Here is a 24,090-nt window from a genome sequence, read left to right as displayed (position 1 = left end):
GCAAATAGAACTCTCAGGTATACTGGGTACCCCCAGTTATACCTTATTTTATTCTTCACAAGGACAGTGGTAATGAGCTTTAAAACTGCATCTCCAGGTTGCTGTTTAGAAACAAAGATCCCAGAACACTTGAATCAATGCATCTTTATCTAACAGCTCTCCGGATTTTTCTCCAGGTGTTTTCATAAACAGCTCCTTTTAAAAAATTGCAAGTCCCACAACAACATCTCTAGGAGATATTCTGCATCCACACTTAAAATCCAATCAATACAGTCTCTGCAAGTCCTCTTGAACGCAACCCAAATTTGGTACCACTATCTTGTTCCACTCCAACACTGTATCTAAGATTTCTTCCATCCTCAGGACATCCTTCTGAGAATTCACACAATATCTTATTTTTCCTCCATCCTCTATTTCCAAATCAATCAATTTTCTATCAAGTTCAGCAAACCTGACATGCCAGTATAATTTTACAGCATAAGTTTTATCCATTTAGTAAATTTCCTTCCCTTTCTCACCCAGTATTTTCAACTCATCTTTAACCTCAGATATTGTCTTATGTAATGCTGTTTTAATTTCTGTCACTATCTCTTTATTTGCATTTTAATTCATGATCCCAATTGTTTTAAGCTCCTTTAAGCAATTTTCTCCATTAATTTCTTAAATTCTAGTAATCTACTCTCACCATTTCACTTCTCTTACTATTAGTTGTATCTCTATTATTAGTTCTGTGTTTCTGTTTGAAACACTTTCTCCTTCCTGTAACTCAGAACATTCCTCTTTGTGCTGCAGATCTATGCTGCAGGCAGCTGCTTCCTGCCTCCTCTGACTCAAGAAGTTCTGGAAACAATACACCCATTTGCTTTTCTCAGTTACAGATCCCCAAACTTTCAACAGAGTCACCCACGGCTGTTGCCCCATCACAAGATTTGACTCTTGAAGCCTTGATAAACTGCGATCCAAAGGATGAGATTTATCTCACTTCCACCTTAGCTCTTCACTCCTTTTTTATGCTTTCTCAACATTCAAAGAGACAGTAAACAAACTTACCAAAGAGAGAGTTTAAAAATCGCTTCACCTCTAGCTTATATTTAAAAGTGTCTTTTATAAGATATACTGGTACTCAAAGACTGAAAGATACAAGTAGGAGAATATTTAAAAGTTTTCTTTCAGGTATTGAGAACCACTTCGGTTAGCTGCTAGCCATCTGACTGGAAACAGCCCCATGATGGTTATTTTACAGTCTCAATGCAAGCTAGAGGTACACAAATGGAAACAGGTTTGTCCTAAATTTTATTTATGCCATAGCATATGTGTACTATCAGAAGTCCCTTTCAAAACTCTGTATTTTCTTTTTTGCTTTGTTGATTGAGAATGTAATTATTCAGAGTAGATACTTTTTCATATTGAATGGTATAGGGTGAAAATGTGATGTCATTTGGAGAAGCTACATTCTTTTATATGGTGGTTGACAAAATTTTCTACAGTTGCCCTCAGCAATTCTAGAAAGTTAAAATGCCTAATATTTCTGGGCTTTCTCTTTTGCCATTTGAATGTGGTTCCTAAGAGGTTTCTGAAAGTGAATTTTGAGATGAAAAAATGTACCCCTCCTTTGCTGTATGGGAAAAGGTTGCATACTTGCAGAGCGGCCAAGAGCTTTTTTCTGAATATTCTGGTTAAGAACTAGGCTGTTAGTCTGAGGTGATAATCTCTGCAGTGTACATAACACAGTATCAGCTCCTCAACACCTCCTCCAACTGGAAAATGTGAGATATTTTTATAAATTCAAAGTAATGCGAAACATGGAAGGTGCAATTACTAGTTTTGGGTACTGTGATTTGTAGTCCAGCACTGGCAGAGACTAGCGCATGTTTTCCCCCGCACTGAGTTACAGAGTCAAATAAGCTACATTCTCAAGGTTAGGCTTCTTACCACAATGTGCCCTCTTTTCAGAAATTAAAATAGCTCTCCTTCACTCAGTTTGAATACTTCAAAATGCCTGTCTTGGAAATGCTGACTTCAATTTCCCCAGTTCAGAATAATAATAATAATAATAATATATAAAATAATTATATATAATTATATATAATTTTTTGAGGTGGAGAACTGAAATCAGCATTTCTATATATAGAGAATTTTGGGCCAAGGATTGCCTCACATCCCAAATGGTGTCTTTATAAAATTCAAAAACTGTTCTTTCATAAAAGATTTATTTGCCAATTTTAAAACTACACACAAAGTTTTAAACAGGCAGGTCAAATCCTTAGAGGTGTCTCCATTACAGCACATTATGGCCAGTACTTCCAGCTCAGTCCTTTAAACTTTTTCAAATACAGGATGAAAAAGCTTTCGTTGAACCTTTTATTTCCATGACAGGTTATTTCCCTGAGAAAGAAACATTTCCTTCTGTAAGACTTGTCATTCATGTAAGGACAGCTCTGTGGCATCAACAGCTATGCTCTGTCTGGAAGCAGAGATTTCTTTGGCCCAGTGGGAGACAGAGGCCAGTGAGCAGATCCAGGAAGAGTGACCCAGGCCTCATGCTACACCATCAATAGCTTCTTTGAGCAATAAAGTCTCTTCCACCCTGCCTTGTGTTGCTACTTCAGTCTGTTCCATACTGGATTGGCTATTTTTCCACAAAAGAGATTTTTCATATTTGGTTTTAAAAAGCAGACCATGACCTGAAACAAACAAGAGAGAGAGAGAGAAAAGAGAGGAAATTATGCCTTGACTACCTAAAAACTAAAATATAATCATCAAGGGAAAAGGGATTAAGGAATTACAGAAAAATCCCCAACATACAAATTATATCACATAATTAATGTCAGCAAATGAAGACACCTAATGAAACAAATAAATGTTCACAGAATTCACAGACATGAATTTGAATAAGCTATAGGAGGAGACAATTTTAGAGAAATGTGGATCTCTCAGGAAATCTACTAAAAACTTTAGTAAAATCCATTATTAATACAGTATTTATATTACTAACATGCAGTGGGGGCTTTCCATGCACTGCTATACATGTGTGTCTAACTATGGCTGATCAAACTTTAAATACTGATGGTTCTCCAAGTTTTACTTTTCTTGCCTGTTACCCTGGGAGCCTGAATCTCAAACAAATAAACAAAAATGGTAATTATATTTAAAAACATCCTTAGAGCTTAAAGGAAATCACTAAACAGTAAAAAAAAAAAAAACCAAAACAGACTTACAATACTCAATATACTGAAAACATTTTTAAAAAAGCAACAATAATAGAAGCAGGTAGACTGCATACCAAATAGACTGCATACCAAATACCTTCCTAAAAAGAATGCTTATGGAAGACCACTAATAAATGAAATTGAGCAGCCCTTGGAAGGGGGATCTAGAACAAAAGTGCCAGTGTTATTTCACTGACATTTGTCTTATCAGGATGTCTGAATTACATTCTTTTGCATAGGCATCCTTCAGTCTCAAGAGACTATGGTAACATGCTCTGAATCGAGGAGTGTCCTCTCCAGAGCATGAAGCCCGGGTAAGGTAATATGGAGGATAGGCTGTTACCCAAGCAGCAGATCCCCCCTCTCCACATTGCTGAAATGATCCAATGGAAAGGCAAGAGCCAATACAACTGGTTCCAGCAATGTCGCAGAAGTTGGCAGAACGACACATGCTGCCTTCGGGACTCCAGCTCCGGATTTTGCCTCGAGGTTAACTCCTGAAGCCTTTTCCATGAATGGATATAGCCACAAGGCAGTGGAGGTTTGAAATCGGAGTTTTCCTTCTCCTAGATGGGCTGCCTTCCATGGCTGACGAGCCCCACCTACCCGGCCTGCTCTTTAATAGTGCAAAAGTATGATCTGATCCTTAAAACTTTCCTGACTCCCCGGCTTATGCAAATCTAATTGGCTTTCCTATTTACCATATTAAGGCCAGATACATTCTAGGGTTTTATAATTAACAATCCTAATTTTTCCCCAGTACCAGAAATGCCAATAGTATAGAAACAGGGGGAAATGGATTAAATATGCTGGATTTAACTGAAAGCCGAATCAGTCACATCTAAATACAGTTTTTGTTTTTCTTCAATTATTAGAGTGTTGAAGCAGGGAAATAGTCAATAGGCTTAAACTATCCAGGCCTGGCTTTAAAACCTCTCTTTAAAAATAAAAAACCCACTATTCTACAAAATGGAATGTTCTCTTGACAATTTGCTTATTAATACTTACCTGGACAATCTGCTGTTTCTCTAAAAGCCCTTTTCTTACAGCATCCTCGGCAAAGGTTAAACACACATTTATTACCCTGCGAACAGAGCCAAAAATTTTGCTCGATTTCAGCACAGTAATCTCAAGATGGCAATAAAATTGTACACCTTGCATCTGAATCAGGTTGTAATAAGCCTCACACCTAGACACAGTTCAGGAAATTCTTCACAGCGAAAAGAATCATCTTAGGTGCACAAATTAAATGCAGATCTTATGAGAAAGAAGTAACATATGTGCCTGGTGGGAGCAATGTTTTCAAAGTTTTACAATCTTACTGAGTTTCTTTAAAACAGAAATGAACAAATCTATTATGAATAGCTGCTATGCTGGCTAAAGTTGATGCAACCCATCATCATCTGAAAGACCACATCTTCACTAGCTTTAGAAGAATGTTCGTAAGAGGTTCTGAACTGAAAATTGTTGTCTGTACCATTCTACTATGAAGAATGTGTAATAATTTAATTTGGGATTTTTTTCTGCAGGAACAATTCATCAAATCCCTTAAACAACCTTTCCCCTCTTTTCTATTGTGCTACAGATGTGATCTCTAACATCCCCAACCCTCTACCAGACCCAATACACTAAATTTGTCATATTGCTTTCTTGTACCATCAGTGGAAGGCAAAATTAAACTTCAACAAAAAAGTAAAAAAAATAAAATAAAGTATTGTTAAACCTGTGGCCCAGATGTTGTATTCCATAAATACGAAGTGAGTGTCAAATGTACTGTAAAAGCTCACACTGCTACAAATTTGTTACTCATTTAGAGCCACAGTACTTTTGCTTCTGTTTTCATTTTGCCATTGCCGAAACAAACTAACATAGTTACCTCTTCCTGGGAAGGGTCATTTTGCTGCCCTTTAGACACTACAGAGGTTGCCGTGTCTAAAGATCTACCTCTCCCAGGAAGCCTTGTAAATTCCAGGGAGCACAAGGGCAGCTACCTTGTTTTGGGGAGAACCAAGTGCCAGATGGAACCCATGCAGGTAGGAACAGTTGGTCTTGGGATTTTTGTTTGTGGACTGCATCTCCCAGAATTCTGCTTGAGCAATTACTGGCAAATTTGGGGAGTCCAAAGTATGTAAAAATTCCATCCTTATATTTCATTACATAGCATCTCATCCTGTCAGTAATATGGCAGCAGCAATTTACAGTAATGGAAGATATCCTCTGCCAGTCTTGAAGCTTCCACACAATAAAAAGGATTATTTCTGAATCAGAAAAGCTGAAGGAGAGACTCCTTCATTACCAAAAATCTCCCATTGCTGGTGACATTATCCCTTTCTGAAAGCATAGCTAGACCAAAAGGGTTTTAGCTATTGGAAGAAATCTTTGGAGATGTTACGGCAATTTTCTTAAATGTGGTCCAGAATACAAAGGAAGAATATCCTGCCCCAGAAGTGTCCAAGAGATGGCAGCTCACCACCATACACAAAAATAGCTTATCACTGAGTGAAACAGATATAGCACCAGGTGGCTATAAAATCAAGATACACTTAGCTCAATCACAAGAAGAAAAGGATACGTAACCATTGGTTATTAAAATGATTTAAAGCTGAAGCTTAAAGCAGGGGTCCCCAACCCCCAGTCTGTTACCAGTTCGTGGCCTTTGCAGGACCGGGCCGCGGAGACAGCTCTCCTGCCCCCCATGCACTTCCCCCATGCATGTCCACATGCACATGTGGCCCACCTACCTGCACAAGCGTGCCCTGCTCACCTGCCTTGCCCACCTGCATGAGCGTGTCATGCCCCTGCAAGTGTGCCATGCCCCCCATGAGCGCGCCAACCCCCCATGCATGCATGCAAGCATGCCATTCCCACCCACGAGTGGGGGTGCCCGGCACCCCCAAGTGTTCCGTGATTCGGAAAAGGTTGGGGACCACTGGCTTAAAGCAATAGCTCCACGTGCCCCCCCAACAGTTTCAGATGCCTTCAGTTCACTGTTTTGAAATATTACAGAGAAGCTTGCAGACTATGGACTTTCCTGTAGGGGGAAACACATCTGCACAGCCCCACAAAGGAAGCAGCCTGCCATTAGTGATATTCAACTCATAAGAGATTCTAGATTGAAAGTGAGGAGTGCAAGGAAAACTTTCCAGCAGTTAACTTCCTTCCAGTTCTGCAGGTCTAAAGTTATTATATTATTATTATTAATCTACTTTTTCAAAAAACAGGACAAACCAGCCCAACCTATTTAGATATTGGAGCTCTGCCTTGGGTTGCCTTTTTTTCTGAAAGATTGTCAGTTAACAAAAAAGGAACACTTATCTCAAGCAACAGATGTAATTTCCCCCTAGATTTACTGGCTGAAATCCCTTTGGTGCAAGTTTATACTACACAACATGGACGTCATCATCTGACAACAGAAATAGCTAATTTAATTTAAATTAAAACATCTTATCCTACACTTCATGTTCCAGGCCTCCTTAGGGATCCTGTTTGCTCTAAGGAAGCTTTTGGAGAGAAGAGACTTTCATATCAGAGAATCACAGCTGGACTGCCGGTGGTAATTCTCATGCAGCAGTGATTCCAGCAGCAGTGATTTTCCAGTATAAAAAATTCCCTCCACTGGTCTCAAAGCTCCCTAGGGCAAAAAGATCCCCAGGGAGCCTTTGGACCTAAAAGGGGATGGGGAAAATAGGAAGTCTTAAAGGTTTCTGTCACCAAATGATGATGCCACCTGACTTGTGTGGTGTAAACACACTAACAGGATTTCGACCTAAGATTAACATATTAATGAGAATTGGAAGAAAAGAGAGAAAAAGGTAGACCCACCTTTGGGTTTCCACACTGATCACATTTTGCATATTTAGCTAAAAGAAAGAAATTAAACCAGTTAGTACTTCAGCCACTGATGTATAGGAAGAAGATGGGTGTCTACTGACATAATTTCTACATATGAATTTTATACAGCACCACGAAAACAAAGCACTCAGTTATGAAAAAGAACTTAGTGAAAAATGTTAACATGCATGCAAACCTTGAAATTAACTTTGCCCTCTCCTCAGACTAATAGGTTCATCCATGTTACACAGAACTGTTTAGAAAGAGATAACAAAATAGCTAAGGAAATGAATTGAAATGGCAATGAAAAGTAAAGTGTCCCAAGAGTTACTGCTACAGTAAAGAAAGCCTTTTATGCTAGGTGAAAACATTGCCCAGCATGGGAGCCATAACTTATTTCATACAGAAATTTGCAGTTTGTGGTTAATATTTTTACACTGTTTTTTCGTCTTGAAGCCTCGTCTTGCGTAAAATATTTTCTAGTAACAAAAATCTGTGAGCATCTTTCCCCAGTGCTTTCTAGCCAGCTGATTAACAATCTCAGTATATAATGCAAGGGGTGGATAAAGTGGATAGAGGGAAGTTCTTTCCCCTCTCCCGCAATGCTAGAACTAGGGGACATCCACTCAAATTGAGTGTTGAGAGAGTGAGAACAGACCAAAGAAAATATTTATTTACCCAGTGTGTTGTTAAGTTTGTGGAACTCCTTGCCACAGGATATGGTGATGGCATCTGACCTAGATGCCTTTCAAAGAGGATTGGACAGATTCCTGGAGGAAAAGTCCATCGCAGGTTACAAGCCATGATGGGGATGTATCATCTCCAGACTTAAAAGGAAGGTACTTCAAAATGCCAGATGCAGGGGATGGGAATCAGGAGACAGGTATCTAGTTGTCTCATGTGCTCCCAGAGGCCTCTGGTGGGGCCACTGTGAGATACAGGAAGCTGGACTAGATGGGCCCTTGGCCTGATCCAGCTGGGCTCTTCTTACCCAGTTAAAGAGAACTTTATACAGTTCAGTGTTATGTATGCACAGAGTAGCATTGTATCCCGTAAAGAATTTTTTTAAAAAAAGTCTTCCAGTTTAAAACAAAGTGCATAGTGTGTACACACTTTGTTTTTAAAAATTATTATGCTTCTGGGAATCTTAAGTTCTCATGTAAGACAAAGTGTGTGCTCCTTGCACACCTTGTTTTTATGATGAAAATAGGTGGGAATATCACTGCTGCTGTGCCACCAAATTTGGCAGGAACCAAAAAAAGGGAAGAGGTAGAGAATGTAGTCTGCATATTGCTCTCCTTTAATCTATGAAACCGACTATATGCTGAAGCCCTACATCTTACGTTTTAAGGATGGATCAAAAGTTTTATTAGGATTTCTTAATTTCTTCTTTTGTTTGTTCTTTGAAAGAGAATCTGAGCTCCCATCTTCCTCATCTTCCAGAGCACGTTTCCCACGTGTACTTCCTTCTGTTCCACCAGTGCCATTTTCCTTACTTGTTTCCTTGGGCCTGTGAAGGTCAAGCACCACAGCATTTTCAAAGGATAAGGTTAACAACTGCCTTCTTCACCAACCACAGTATTCTTAAAGCCTGTATACGGCGCAGGGATTATGAAGAAACTGAGAAACTGAGGGATATGAAACCTGGAATCCATCTTCAAATATAAGACCTGCCTGTGTGTGCCTGGGAAGCTGGCTAAGTGCTGTTAACACTCAAGGTCCACGTGGTAAGAAGGAGGAGTAGCACCTGCAGCTTATCTCTTGAGAAAGTAGCTTTCAAGGCCAGGCCCAGCCAGTTCCCTGGTAGTGTGTGCTAAGTAGGATAATGACTCCAGCTGGGACAGGGGGGAAGTGCTTCATGAATATTAGAGGGAATGCAAAGTCTGATTGTTGATTAATCTGGAAGGGTCTAGAATGGAACATTAATGTATAGAAAGAGGTTCAGAAGTAGTTGACTTTAGTAGTTTAACTCTTAGGCGACGCTATGCTGTCCTGCTACTGTGGATTTACTCTGTGCTTGCCTTAGAGCTAAGGTGATTTCTACACTAGTCTGTGAGTATTAGGGAGAATAGTTTCACTTTGAGTGTGCGTGCTTCTGATTGCCTTAACTTTGTCTCAGTTGTATTTTTGCTGCAAGTGCCTTCTGAATCCTGGCTTTTTGTCTCTTAACTCTGTTTAATAAAATATAAAAACTTCTCCAAAGAATTGTCTGTGCTTTTGGCTTAGAGTATTTGTGCTACTGGAATCCAGAGCTGACCCTTGACTACCCTAGTAATCGTTTTCGTTCCTTTGTGGACATGATAGCAGCTCTACCTTGCAAGGTGAGCATACTGGTTCCAAGTGCTGGGCCTTTTAGGCTTCCGACTCCCTAGACACACAGTGCCATGTCTAAAAAAACTAGGGTGTTGGGAGGCCGAGAGGCCAGCTTAGTTCCATAGTCATAACCACAAGTCACTCTCCTGGGTTCCAAATGGACAGAGATCTAGAATCACCTCAAGTCAGCTAGGGTCAGAGTGGAAAGCTTCCCTGAAAAGCCATGTCTTCAATAGCCTCTTGAATGTCAACGGGGGGGGGGGGGCAGGTGAAGCTCCTCTGGAAGCTGGTTTCACAGAAATGGAGCCATTTGTTTGCAGTTCCCCTAACTCACCACTTTGCTGCAGTTAGGCACGGTGGCTGGGAATACAGCCTTGCCCTCCAGATTTCCATATGATTGTTAAGCTATCAATTAAAAACCACACATAAGTTTAATTCTCAGGATGGAAGAATCTAAGCTATACGCATTGCACAAGCTATTTCTTGTGAACTGACACTGCAGTATGGAGTCTTACCCTGGCCGGAGATAGGGCTGACAAATCCAGTGGAAGAAAGGCAAGCCACCCTTTGGGTTCTCTTCTTCCTTCAGCTGTGCTATTTCTTTCTGTGAATACAATTGGGAACAATTACAAGCTTTGAGAGAAATTACAAAATTGTTGCATTCTTTTCATAGAAAGAATGACAATGGAGTTCAAACCATCTTTTTTGGACAGGGCAGGATTAGCCCAAACGTGGGCAAGGCAAGACTATACCATCAATTTCTCTTGGCCAAGCTGTCCCCCAACTAAAAAACAGAATTGTCCTGAAAATGTGAAAAACTCAGCTAGCACCTGGCAATGTAACTTCAGTTCCCTGCTGACAGCCGTAAGTCCCTCCAGAGTCTTCACTTTTGCCAACTCATCACGAAGATGCTGGTGAACTTGCAGTCTGAAAGGAAATCAACACACCAAAGAGTGATTCTAGTTCCTACTCCAAGGTTAGGATTCAAGAAAATATTTGCAGCCAGATCCTGGGTCATTTCTGCAGCTGTAGTGCAGACTTTAATCTCTGCTATATGACAAAAACAGTATCCTAAACTTTCTGAGTGTTGGGTGTCAAAGGGACCATAAAACACAGAATCACTCACGTGTGATGCCAAAGCTTGAAGAGATGAGCCCTGACATAAGACAGAGGACAAGGATACTGTTTTACTATTTCCAAGTATTCCTCTGCCATCTCCCAGACTACAGGGTTTCTTCCTTCAAACAAGGCCGGATTATGAAGATTGCCCTCTAAAAAGAAGAGGGGGGGGGGAATGAAGAAAAAGTTAAGCTTTTTGTTTATGGCATGCCAGAGTCTCATAACATAAAATACAGGCTGGTAGCAATGGGGCAAATAGTCTTGATCACTAGCCCATCCTTCCTAAGGTCCCAGAGTTGTTTCAGCTTTTTTCACCCAGTTGAACTCCTTGATTCAAAGGAGGAGGCAGAATAGGTGAAGCCATGGAGAATTCTGGGGGAGGGGAAGACTTAAGTGCTTTTTCCTTCACTCACCACTTCAAATATTCAGTTTTCATTATCTGTGCCAATGAAGGTTTGGTATCATGTGTTTATTTGCCAAGCTGCCATGTAGTTCTGCCCTCCATCATTTAAGAGGAAAATCAAAATGTTTTGAGATTTATTTCTTGTCACTCTTCAAAAGAATTCAAAGCAATCTTTTTAGTCATGTTCTTCATTCAGTTGAGCTGTGAGATATTTATCTGCGCAAGGTAACTCACAGATCTTCATAACTAAACAGGGCTTTCGCCAAGCCTGCAGCCACTGCACCATCCTGATTCTCCAAAATAAAACCCCAAGCACACTAAAAAACTTTGCTGCTCCTCAACAGCCACCAAATCTTGAATCAGGAATTTTTAAGGGCCAATAACTTCCACTAGAACGCAATGTCAATCTTCTGGAGTTACAAAAATGTTAGCTGCTACTTCGGGCCCTGTTACTCTCCCACTTTCAATCTGAACTAAAGTAGTATCTTGGTTTACGAATTTAATGAATTCTGTGGGACGTTACATAAAGCAAAAAATTCGTATACCAAAACGCAGATTACCATAGGAACAGGGGTGGCGCTACAAACCTCCAGGCACAATGCATCCTGGGGAAACTTTCTTCACAAACCAAAAAACCCAGAAAAAAAAAACATAAACAGAGGCATTATTTTCAACAGATTTCTGTTCGTAAACCGAAAATGATGTAAACCAAGGAATTTGTAAACTGAGGTACTACTGTACAGTAGATCTTTCATGCATGGCCAATTTTATTAATAAAAAAGTATTACTAAAGTATTAATTTAAAAGGTTTAAATGAAAGATAGGTGAAGTGTAGTCAGTGATCTGCATACTGCTCTTAAAGCCCTCATCCCCTTTACCGACAGTTGTTGTTTAGTCGTTAAGTCTATCTGACTCTTTGTGACCCCATGGACCACAGCATGCCAGGTCCTCCTGTCTTCCACTGCTTCCCAGAGTTGGAATTACTGACAGTTACCTCCACCAAATTATTTTGTTTAAAGTTCTGGGAGTGGGTGGGAGATGTAGGCCTTTGGAGGTTGCCAACCCTTGTATAAGTTGTTTTTATGCATCATCAAGTCACTCCTGACTTAGGGCAACCCTATGAGGTAACAACCTCCAAATGGTCTTATCATTTTAATAGCCTAGATAAGGTTCTGAAAACCAAAAACTGTGTTTTCCTTTTTACTGAGTCAACCCACCTCATGGTATGGGTTTGTTTGTTTAGAACCATTCTTTTCCGCAGTAAGCTGTGCTTAAAAAGTAGCTTACAATAAACATCACTTCTCAAAATATATCACATTTGAAGAGAGAGAGAACAGACATGGCCAGAAGCTGACTTCCAGTTTTTTAAGGAATTGATTGTTTTTTCTGTGAAGCACAGCAAAGAGCCCTGCAGCTTATTTAAATTGCTCCTCCTGGGTGTTTCTGGAAATGGCCAGTCATCCCTTCCCTTTTTAAAATTCTTGCAGAAATCATATTTAGGTAGGGATAGGGAATTTGATGGGCTAAAGGGTAGCAAAAACAGCCTATAGGAACCGTATGCAGCCCCAGAGCCACATTCCCGGTTTAAATGCAGCTCAGGAGAGCTGGTATAACTTAGTGCTACACAGTGCAGAAGCTTTCATGATTTTACTTCCATGTGCAGTAAAAAGCAATAAAATTCTGGCTCTACTATTAATCAGAGGAATTTGGTTGAATAATTGAAGAATATCAAAAACTCTCTCTCCCTACCTGCACTCATGACACCCTGTACTCCTGTCTTCTGAATACACTGTTCCACATCACTGAGGCACTGAATGTTTCCATTTGCAAAGACAGGGATGTTTACAGCCTTTCTATGACAATAAACAGAAATACGAAGGCAATAAATTAAAAAAGCAAAAGGCAAACCCATCCCATATTAAAACTAATCATGTTTGCTACTGTCACAAATGGACCAACTTCCCCTTCTTGGACAACATGCACAATTTTTTACCTTTCAGTTCCATGCACTTAAGAGAAATTGTTGGCTATGCAGTGGGAAGGCCCTGCTTCCTCCACCCGGCTACCTTACCTCACAGCCTTTATGTGCTCCCAGGAGGCCACGCCAGCAAGGGGACCCTTTTGTTCTTTAGTGCGACCGTGGACCGTCAGGAGCTAGAACAGAATTGGGTTTGCTTTTCAATGCCTGTTAACCACACTAGAGACAGCATTGTTTTTCTTTCTGAGCTTTGGATCTGAAATGCATGATGCTCCTGACTTAAAAGCAATCCTCTCCTTTCAGCAACTATATCCCAGACCTGTATCTTTTTCAACATAAATTCTCCACTGGGATTTAAGGCACTTGTTTTGTAAGCACCTTCTCAGATAAAAGTTAATGCACAATGAAACCTGCACTCTAGCTTTCCCTCTCGGAAAAAAGAATATCACTGATGACCTATTCTGATAGAATCATTTAATAGACTTTGAAGCGAAGTAAGAAGATCAACAAATAATCCAGTAAAATGGGGCTACTTGGCTACGGGGCAAATTTTCTGGGACTGTGGAGAAATTAAATAAGAAGAGCCTGTCTGGATCAGGCCAAGGGCCCACCTAGTCCAGCTTCCTGTATCTCATAGTGGCCCCACCAGAGGCCTCTGGGAGCGCACGAGACAACTGGATACCTGTCTCCTGATACCCCTCCCCTGCATCTGGCATTTGGAGGTACCTCAATTAAAGCAGTACTTATGTGCATGCAATTTATATCCCACCATGTACAAAAGAAGAATCAAAATGGCAGAGAGAATTCTATTGAAGGAGCCCACTTCTGGTCAAAAATAGTCTAACATTTTAATTTGTTCTTAATTTTACCTATATTTCACATATGTCCATACTTTTAAATTGTATGATGCTCTGAAAGAAAGAAAGAAAGAAAGAAAGAAAGAAAGAAAGAAAGAAAGAAAGAAAGAAAGAAAGAAAGAAAGAAAGAAAGAAAGAAAGAAAGAAAGAAAGAAAGAAAGAAAGAAAGAAAGAAAGAAAGAACTATTCTGATTACAGTATTTTTAATATCTTCACTGACCTGAAGTCGACTCAAAGACCAGCAACATTCTGTTTTCTCAGATGTTACTGGTCCTGTCATAGGGAACAATATTTTGATTCCAACCTGGTTAAGACATTGACCTGAGCCGAAAAACCCAATTTGGGTCTCTAACTTTGCTTTAATTCATTCCTTCTTTTTTCTTCTTTCCACATGCAAGACAAGCAACCAAAGCTCCTTTGACAGCATGTATCTCATTCATCTAAAAACACTGGAGTCCTTTACTTAACACAATTGGGAGCATCTGATTTCTTACTTGACAACCAGCTGCCTCCAGCAACTGGGCATATTTCACAGTCTTGCCAATATCAGGGAATACACGGATTTTACACGTGACAGGAACAGACAGCTTCTCGTTCGCTAACATGACTGGAAAAGATGACAGAAATAATAATTAGGAGATGAGCTCACAACACCAGCTGCAAACACCAGCACACCTTTCTTCCGCTGCACTGCCTATACCATGGAGTCTCCTACATAACTGAATTGCAATAATAAAAAAAGAAAGGCCAGAATCCCACATATTCCCTTTGCCAATACAGAAGGCTCCTGTCAACAGAAACTGGCAGGATTCCACCAGAAACACTCTGGAGCAAATTTGGGGAGGATGTGTGGGCTGTACAGCAAAATGCAACTGTTGAAAACTGGGCCTCTCCCCATTCTACTGATAGAAGCCTTCTCTTGGTGAAGGAAATTCACTACATTTCACCCCACAAATTAAAACATTTCCCCAGGTAAAGGCACGATCAATGGAACATTCAGTTTCCTTGAGGCAGGTGAGGGCACATGGACCCGAAGGATCCGTTCATCTCTCATGTGCCCACCTAGAGCTCAAGCTCTTTTTAGTGGCGCCCTCTTCTGGATGCCCCTATCAAGTGAGCCACAGTAACTGGCTTCAAGCAAAAGGGCCTTTTAAAAAAAGTGATGCTAGGTTTGCTCAGGCTTACTTCCGGGGACTTTGGGGCAGCAAGTGAAGAACCTTTGATACTCCCAGGTTTTTTCAACCCTTGCCATAGCTTTCAACTTGGCCTTAGCTCTGCGATTGCTGTTCTTTGTTCCGTTCTGATTTTAATCTGGTGGTGTCCAAGCCTGCTTTATTTCTTCTTGTATCTTTAACCTGAAGTTTTAAATAAGTTGTGGTTTTAAAGTTAGCAGCTTTCAACAAAATAAATGAACAAAGGAATTAAACAACCAATATTCTTCAAGGTTTTTCATATTCGTGTCTTCTGCCTTTTTTATTCTTCTTACACTTGCCAGTTCATCTTTCTTTTTTCTTTTCAAACTTATATGAATGAACTTCATATCAGCACTGTTGCAGTTATATTTATTTCCTGTCCTAGCAGTATTTTAAGTTTACAAGAAATTTGTAAAGTCAGTTAGACTGAATGAGTAACTAATAAAAGGTCAGCTACAGAGTACTGCAGGTAAATTGGACTCCAGCATTCAAGCTTGGGCATCACAGTAGAATGGTAGGCCGTCCTGGTGTTTTGGGACTGCAAATCCCATGACCCTCACCATCATCATTGCTGGCTAGAGCTGACAAGAGTTACACACCAACAACCTCAGAAGCCAGAATTTGTCACAGGACTAAAAGTAAGACAACAGGATATTAAGATTGATACACAGCATAGGGTTGCCCTCAATTTCAGCTGATTCATGGATCTGCCTCTTTATTAACTCCTCCATCTGCATCAGGCTCTGCTTTTTGCGTGACAAACTTTAAATGGGCTGATAATGATCCCTCTGAAACAAGGACTAAAAGCTGGTTCAGTGAGTTGGAGTACCTGGCTGAAGAGTCAGGACTCTGACTCCCCACTGTGCCTGCAAGGGGGAAAAGCAAGTTTGTGCAGCCATTATCAGCACGGCCCCAATGTACCTCCGAAAGAGGGGAATGGCAAGCCCCTTCTAAGTAATAGATTCTCAGAAAACCTTGGAAAAGGGTCACCATATATTGAAATTGACTAAACAGGATATAATTATTATTGCTGTTGTTGGTCTGTGCTGTCAAGTTGGAACAGACTTACACCAACCCTAACAGGGTTTTCAAGATATGTGAGAGCTTGAAGGAGTTCCACTCCCCCAGTGAGTTTCCATGGCTGAGCAGGGATTCGAACCCTGGTCTCGAGTCCTATCTGTCACTCTATCCACTACTACACAGGTAGGGCTAAACATTAAGCCATGGTACAATAATTCCTAGAGTCACTAGACATATCGGATATCCATCCCACTTTTTATGGTTCCTGGGGGGAAAAAGCAGCCCATCAGGCTCCTTGGTCAACAGCTTCAACTTACTCATTCTCTGAAGAAGGTCCCACTCCTCCTGCAGGAATGCACCATAATGACCTACAAAACATCAGCCACCAGACAGTAAATGATGGCCTAATGGGAAAACTGAGATAGCCCGCCCCGCCACAAAAAACAGCTGCACAGGTTATCTGTGCGGTTATTTATTACAATATTTTAATCCAACCTTCATCAGCACATCTCAGGGCGGGATGCAATTAGTAAAGTCATTTAAACAATTTAACAAGTCAGTCAAATCAAAGCATGAAAACTGATAGGTTGGCAATCAAGCCATAATGCACGCTCAGGCCCTGAAAACTCATGTTTTAACTTGGTTAATGTCAGCATCAGTCGGGTCTTCAAAGGTAGATCATTCTAGTCAAGAAAATGCTCTCCACACAGTGTGCATCTCACATTGGTAGAACACCAAGAACCCACACATACAGAGCAGATCTTTACGAAAGGACTATTATATACAAGGAGAGGCGCTCACTTGAATATTTCAGTCCAAATCCATTTAGAACTTTGAAAACTGTCAACACCTTGAACTTGGACCAGACACTATTGGTACTCAGTGCAATTCCTTTAAAACTGCTGTCACACTCTTTCTGTATGGTGTCCTAACCAGAAACCACTCAGTTTTTCCACATTCTAACCTAACAGTAGTATCTTGTTCAGAGTACAGAGTATATATCAGGACCGTCAAACGTTATGATGTGTAACCAGCAATGTAGCTCCTGCCTATTGCACTAACTGCCAGCCCCACGTTATCTTGTAGGGTAGTGTCACATAGGTAATGTTGCTCCGAATGGGAAGTTACCAATACATGAACTACTGTGGCCAGGTTGTCCCTCTCTGGGAATGCTCACAGCTGGCTCCAGGTACCAAAGAAATCCTTCTACATAGGCAAGAAAAGCTAGTCCAATCTTTGGTTTTAAAAATAGATTGGACAGGTAAGCTATTCTTCCATAGTACCTGCAACAACTCTTGCGAGCTAACATTTGGCAGGTCCGGAAAGCTTCAATATAGGGAGTTCTAGTTAATTTTTTTTTGTTACATCACATTTTGTTTGAAGAAGCCCAATTGACAATCTTCTAAGTCCTTCCTTCATCTAACAATACAGTCTGGCCCTATCTGGCTACTGTAACACATGCCCTAGTTACTTCCCAGCTGGATTAAATGCTCTATACGGGGCTGCTGATGGAAAGTGTCAGGAAACTTCAGCAGGTCCAAAATGCAGTAGCCAGATTGCTGACTGGGGCTGGTTGCAGGGATCACATAATCCCCCTAATATAGCAATACTATATATATATATATATATATATATATATAAAGACATTTGGGCTTGTCAAAGGCATTCAGGCAATGCAATCCAATGCACTGAATAAAAGTGCATTGGATTGCATTGCCTGAATGTCTGGCAAGCCCAAATGTCTTCAGCAGCCCAGATGTCATGAAAAGGTGACTACTAGATCTTTTGTATCCCAAGAAGAACAATTATAATATAAGTATAATATAATTTATTCAGAAGTCCTAGAGTGTTCAATGAAGCTTACTCTCACATCAGTGAGCACAGAACTGCAGCCTAAATTACTTTAGATTCCTATTTATACATACCTCTCTTTGCAATCATCTGAGGACATCCCAAATTCAGATCAACAGCATCACAGTAATCCTGAGCCAACAAGGCAGCTTGGACAAACACTTCTGGATTATTGGCACAGAACTGCGATAAAAGAAATGTGAGTGCACATGTACTTGTGTTATGTATTAAATGTATAAATACATATGTATATTATGCACATGTACATAAGGAATAGATCACCTTAACACCAAAATACTTGAACTACAATGGCCAGAATCCTACTTATGCACAAGCAAGAGAAATCATGGAGGTTAATTGACAAGATGCCAGTCACATGCCTGGTCGCACTTCTGATTGTGCAACAGCACATGTCAGGAACATAGTAGGCATGCAATCTGGCGCCTCATTAATTAGCCAGATAATTTTTCTTATCAAAACACATTGTTTCCTATCTTATTTTACCCACTTTGAGGACAAAGACACAGAAAGACACTGTGTGGTTCTGATGTTTCATCAAAACCAGCATATCTGTCATATTTAATTTTTGTCTGTTACAGCTTGGGAAGTAATGTTGGCATGTTATTATAATTTTTTTCCACACTAGAGATTTAAGGATCCTCCCAGCTTCTAATTGCACTGGATTTACACATCCTCTATACTCAGACACACCTCACTAAACTTTATTCCTTATTTTTAGAGGAAACACCTTGTTGGGGAGGAGAAAAAAATTCTGACATGCAACTGTGAACAAGCCAAGTTTAATTTATGCGAAAACAACATGGCAACAGGTACTTATGGCACATTGGTGTACAAGCACAACTATGCAAATTCTCATAAGAAGAAAAAACATAGGAAAGGTAACAAAAGGGATTAATATGTCTTTCTTGGTCAATCAGAGGTCCAAGCTTTCATGTGCCCCACTTATAATGTTACAACTTTACATTTCATACTTGTACAATTGCCAGTAACAGATTGATTCCTCTGTGTGTAGCATGACTGCACAATCCTATTCTGTCTTGTGATGCACTTGTGGTTTCTACATTCTCACTGAATAAAATGTATGTTCTTGAAAATTCTTTCATAGGCCCCAAAATACAGGATTTCCTCTACCACAGCACAGCTTTGTACTTTCACGGCATTCCTTGTGATGTCAACTCTTTATCCAGCCTCTTTTTATAAGAATGCCTGATTACTTTTGAATGTTCAATCTGGGCACCCCATATTTTAAAAGTTCATCATTTTGTAATATTCTACAGATGGCTGGTCAAGCCAGGCAGTATCTTTAAAATGGCTCCTTCTCATTTTACAATGATATGCTCAAAAAACTAAGCGAGGCTGAGAAGCAGGGGAGGACACTGCCAAGGGTACACATTCCCGTTTGTGGCAGTTGAATCTCAAGAGATTAGAGACAAATGTTTTTTTATAAGGGTAACTGTCAAGATATCCCTATGCCACATTTACTTGTTATTTTGTTACATTAAGGGAAGGTCAGGAGGGACACAACATAATACAAAAAGATAACAAATCACTCTGTGCCATAATACAGAACTGTTGCTCCAGTTACAAAGAAAAGCTGATAATGGCAACTCTAGAAATAACTGTAATGGCACTTGCAGAAATAATCATAGGTGATGGGATAGCTCATTGGTTTAGATTAGAGATGGGGGTATTCGTATTTGCATATGAATGCAAATATCCCCCCCGCAGCTGTTAATGAGGGTCTGCCCCGTGGGTCCGAACCATCCACTTATGCATCTGGCAGCGGCTGCCTTGCTCGTCCTTCCAATCACTCCCGGAGCCCCACTATCTTCCTGCTCAGCTAGCCATTCCAGGCAAGGGGAGGGAGGACGAATCTCCCTGCATGGCTGCTGAGCAGGGCTCCGGGAGTGATTGGAAGGACGGACGAGGCTGCCACCGGATGCTGGACGAGCGGAGTCTCATGCACTGGTAACATCTCGTATAGATTATTGCAATGCGCTCTATGTGGGGCTGCCTTTGAAGACGGTCCGGTGACTGCAACTGGTCCAGAATCGAGCTGCACGGCTGGTGAGTGGTGGAGCTGCTAGAGATCACATCAAGCCGATTCTGTTTAATTTACATTGGTTACCAGTTGCTGCCCGGGCCCAATTCAAAGTGCTTGTTTTGACATATAAAGCCCTAAACGGCTTGGGCCCTGGATACCTCAAGGACCGCCTCCTTCCATATGAACCTATCCGGCAGTTAAGATCTAACCAGGGGGCCCTTTTGAAAGAGCCATCCCTTAAGGAGATAAGAGGGAGGGCTTGTAGAGAAAGGGCCTTTTCGGCAGCTGCCCCCAGACTATGGAATGCCCTCCTGACTGAGATTCGTCTGGCGCTGATGCTGATGACATTTCGGCGCCAGGTCAAAACCTTCCTGTTCCAAATGGCTTTTTAACTGAAATAATATCAGCTGTAGGTCTGATGGCAATTTTTAGAATATATATTTTAATTGCATTTTAATTATTTTGCCCTTTTATTTTGCCTTTTTATTGTATTTTAAATGCTGTAAGCCACCCAGAGACCTTCGGGTAGTGTGGGCGGCACATAAGTTAAATAAATAAATAAATAAATAAATAAATAAATAAATAAATAAATAAATAAATAAATAAATAAATAAATAAATAAATAAATAAATAAATAAATACACAGACAGACAGACAGACAGACAGACAGACAGACAGACAGACAGACAGACAAGTGGACGGTCTGGTCCAGCTGCGCGGGGATATTCGTATTTGCATATGAATACTCCCATCTCTAGTTTAGACATCTGGCTGCAGAGCCAGATGTTGAGTTTGATTCCCCACTGTGCCTCCTGCAAGCAGAGCTAGTCTATGTGGCCCTGGGCAAACTGCAGGGAAGAAGGGAATGGTAAACCATTTCTGAGTATTCTCTACCTGGAAAACAGTTGGCATAAGTCAGAAAAGACTTGATGGCCCATGATGATGGTGAGAAAGAACCATAAAGACAATCTGAAAATATATCTGCCATTCCCGTATCTCACAGAGAGATGTAGCTATTGAAACCAGAATACTTAAGAAAATTATTTGGGGCATTAGGTATAATCCTCAAACTGTACGATGAACCACTGATTTCAGGCACACAGTGACAATATTATAGCAGTATGAGTTACTTGAAGCAACTTCTCTTCTACATGGATACAGTTACCATTTCTAACATGAATACTGAAACACTGTATTTTAAAGCCATTCTAACATACAGTATTTATTGTAGGAAGCATACAGCACTGCAAAAAGTATTAAAAACGGGCAGAAAGATCATCAATATTATTACCTGCACAATCAAAGGTCTATCTTCAGGGCAAACATCGCAATATAGGTTCTCCTTACGGTAATTGGCATCTCTGACAAAGACTTGAGCGTGCAGCATAGGGGTGTAACACAGCTGGGCTCCATGGCGGCGACTTAACAGTCTCCAAGCCAGTTCACTCTGATCCACCATGGGAGCAACCACAAAGTGGGCACCATTCAGTGTCCTTCTCCAAAAGTCAAAGCCCTTAAGTTTGGTCATCTTTTTTGACTGCAAAGGAATTGAAATGGCTGATATTTACTGAGCCTAGGAACAACACAGTAAATGTAATTTTCAAAGAAGTAGCCATGTTTCTATGCGCAAGTAATTCAGACAAAAAAAAAAGTTGTGACATCTTAAGAACTCCCGTCTTTTGGAGTATGACATTTCATTATTTTATGTTCACATTTTAAGGTTAACTTAACAATCTGTAAAATATTGTACATCATAGTCTTGTTTCACAGTGACACAGCATACTTGATGTTATATTCTGATTTGTTAAAGATGCATATTCATTAGTGGCCAGGCCAGTCCAAACAGTACCCAATGGATCAGTTACTACAGCACGACGGTCCCTTAGTAATGCCATACTGGGAATCAGAACCATGTATATTCATTGTTGCTACACATGTAGCACCCAGACTCATGTCCTCTTCCCTGGATGATTTATGCCGGCTAAGCACCCCAAGCAACCCAGACTGTCAAATTAGCATTTCGACGTAAGGGTCATAACATCAGTTTTTGCCTTGTGAAGTTGTAACCTGCGCTCTCAAATTATTACCAGCCCAGTTACAGAGCCAAGCAAGAAATGTACTACATTTCCAGAGCAGTAGCTTCACGTTCGTGGGCAAACAGGGAGCTGACACTTTGCCAGCTTTTATAATAAAGCTACCCGAACCCGTCCGCCCTTCCTTTTGGGTCGGCATTTTCTAGCCCTTAAAACGACGCCTCGCCTCCCAGGCCGGCCACCACGAAAGCCTGCGAAGCCCCGGGGCTGGGGAAGCCCGAGCAGGCCGCTCCCACGGGGGCTCCTGCTACGTTCCGGGACTATCTTCTCAAAGGCAGGCCAAGAGCCGATCCCGCCCCTCGAAACGACCGCCCGGCCGGACCCTCCGCCCGAGCCTCCCTTCTTTCCCGCTTCCCCGGCGGTACCTGGACAAGCGCGCGGCGGCTACAGCCGCCAACTGAGGCGCGGAGCCCCAGACCGGGCGCGGAGGCAGCCGGACGGCGCTTCCTCCATTCTGCTCCGACCGGCAAGGTGGCGGTGCAACTTCCAACCAGGCCCCCCTCGGAAACCGAGGCGCAGGCTATAGAGGCCCGCGCAGCGCCTGGACTCCTCTGGTTTTCTCTCAAGGGCGAATAGGGTGGAAGGCAATCGCTCCTTTCTCTTGTGACGGAAAGGGTCGCTTGTCATACCTTTTGTGGCAGGCTGTTGTGAGGGAAAAGGATGGATATCGCTTAGCTGTCAGTGTTAGAGCTCCTTTGTGAACAAGTACCGGGGGGGGGGGGTCGGGCGGAGGAATTTGGACGAACTTTCCACGAAGGCAGCGACTTTTATGCCAAAAACTACTGCTCAGCTGTAGTTCAAGGTACTTCAGGTTCCTGTCAGGAAAGGGTTCAGCGCCTTCTGTCTTCTTTTCGTTCTTTTCCTACTGAAGGTTGGACCAGCTTATGGTCATTGTCCTGGCTTGAGATGTGTTGGCTCTCAGCAAAGATGATGTTCTGCATCCAAACCGGATTCTCTAGTCCTTGAGCAAATTAGTAATTCCCGTCCCTGCATTTATTTTCCCATTCATTTTCTTTTAGTTATTTCTGAATTGTATATGGTGTAGCATTTTTTGGCCTTCGTTCATTTGCCTCAGCACCTCTGAGCATCTCTCAGTCAAAAAATATATTTTCGATTTTGGAGTCTGCTCAGAGAATGAGCAGAAGGATCCTCAAAGGCAGTGATATGAAGAGAAGACATAGACACAACCGCCTCAGTAAAGACGTTTCTAAGATCAGAAGAACTATGTGCTGGTATCCAAAGAGGCCCTTCGTAAGACAATTAAATGTCAAATCAGGAGCTAAGAAAAAGGCATATTTTCTGCAATTAACCCATTTACCTCCTACAAGTTAATCTTTTCAGAAATAAACACTTCAACAATCAGATTTGCAAGTTAAACTTGTGTTTGCCCTTTAATGATCTGTGAGGTTTACACCAGCTCCTGACATCTTATTTTACTAGATTCTTCTTTTTCATCCACAGACAAGGACTCAGTTTTTAGTTTAAAAGATGTATTTGAAATAACAGGTTATGGTTCTTTTTCACAGTGGCCTTGGCTGCCAGATGGGCGGTAAATAAATAAATATTTTTTTCCTCTTTTAACAAAACTCAAAGCTAAAAAGACACTTCTTGGTTTTTTTGTTCATCTCATCCATTAACGGTCCTTTTCCTCTTGTGAAGTGGATGGCCCACCCTCAGTCTCTTCTTCTTTCTTGAAGAAATAATGATCTATTACCAAAAATGCTTGCTTCAATGCAACATACAGAGGTAAAAAGAAACACATAGTATCACAAACTGATGTCTTTCACCACTTCAGAAAGCACCACTTTTATTTATGTGTTATCCATATTATATACTGTAACCCTTAGTCCATTAGTAATATGCATTACCATATAAAGAACCCTTCCCTCATTAATTCCAGATCCTAAAATTATCTCACCGTACTGCTGTATGTTTCTGTTGTTGAGTATGGGAAATAGCAGACATCTGCAGCTAATATTGTAGTTATTTATTAAAATGTCCTGGAACAAAGGGTGAACAGTGCTCTAAAGAAATATAGCAACTAAATTCTGCAGTTCTTATTTGCTAGTAAAGCCATATAGGTTTAGAATTATTCTATCCTCTCAGCAGATTATGCAAACCTCAGCTTCTCTTGCTTGTTGTTTAGTTGTTAAGTCGT

General features: G+C 41.0%; 1 protein-coding gene across 1 annotated transcript; it reads right to left on the bottom strand.

Moving 5' to 3' along the window:
- Positions 1 to 2,193: 2,193 nt before the first annotated feature.
- Positions 2,194 to 22,450, bottom strand: DUS1L (dihydrouridine synthase 1 like). The gene is made up of 14 exons (XM_020814626.3): positions 22,298 to 22,450; positions 21,131 to 21,376; positions 17,849 to 17,957; positions 16,241 to 16,291; positions 14,205 to 14,317; positions 12,947 to 13,029; positions 12,625 to 12,728; positions 10,480 to 10,624; positions 10,184 to 10,280; positions 9,869 to 9,957; positions 8,384 to 8,550; positions 7,032 to 7,069; positions 4,218 to 4,293; positions 2,194 to 2,684 (listed from the first exon to the last, which is right to left on the bottom strand). Exons 2-14 carry the CDS (start codon positions 21,365 to 21,367, stop codon positions 2,539 to 2,541), a joined length of 1,455 nt encoding a protein of 484 aa, XP_020670285.3. The 5' UTR covers positions 21,368 to 21,376; positions 22,298 to 22,450; the 3' UTR covers positions 2,194 to 2,538.
- Positions 22,451 to 24,090: the final 1,640 nt, after the last annotated feature.

Source organism: Pogona vitticeps, chromosome 2 (genome assembly GCF_051106095.1).
Source record: "Pogona vitticeps strain Pit_001003342236 chromosome 2, PviZW2.1, whole genome shotgun sequence".
In the NCBI taxonomy this organism is placed as follows: domain Eukaryota; kingdom Metazoa; phylum Chordata; class Lepidosauria; order Squamata; family Agamidae; genus Pogona; species Pogona vitticeps.
This window is presented reverse-complemented; position numbering and strand designations above follow the sequence as displayed.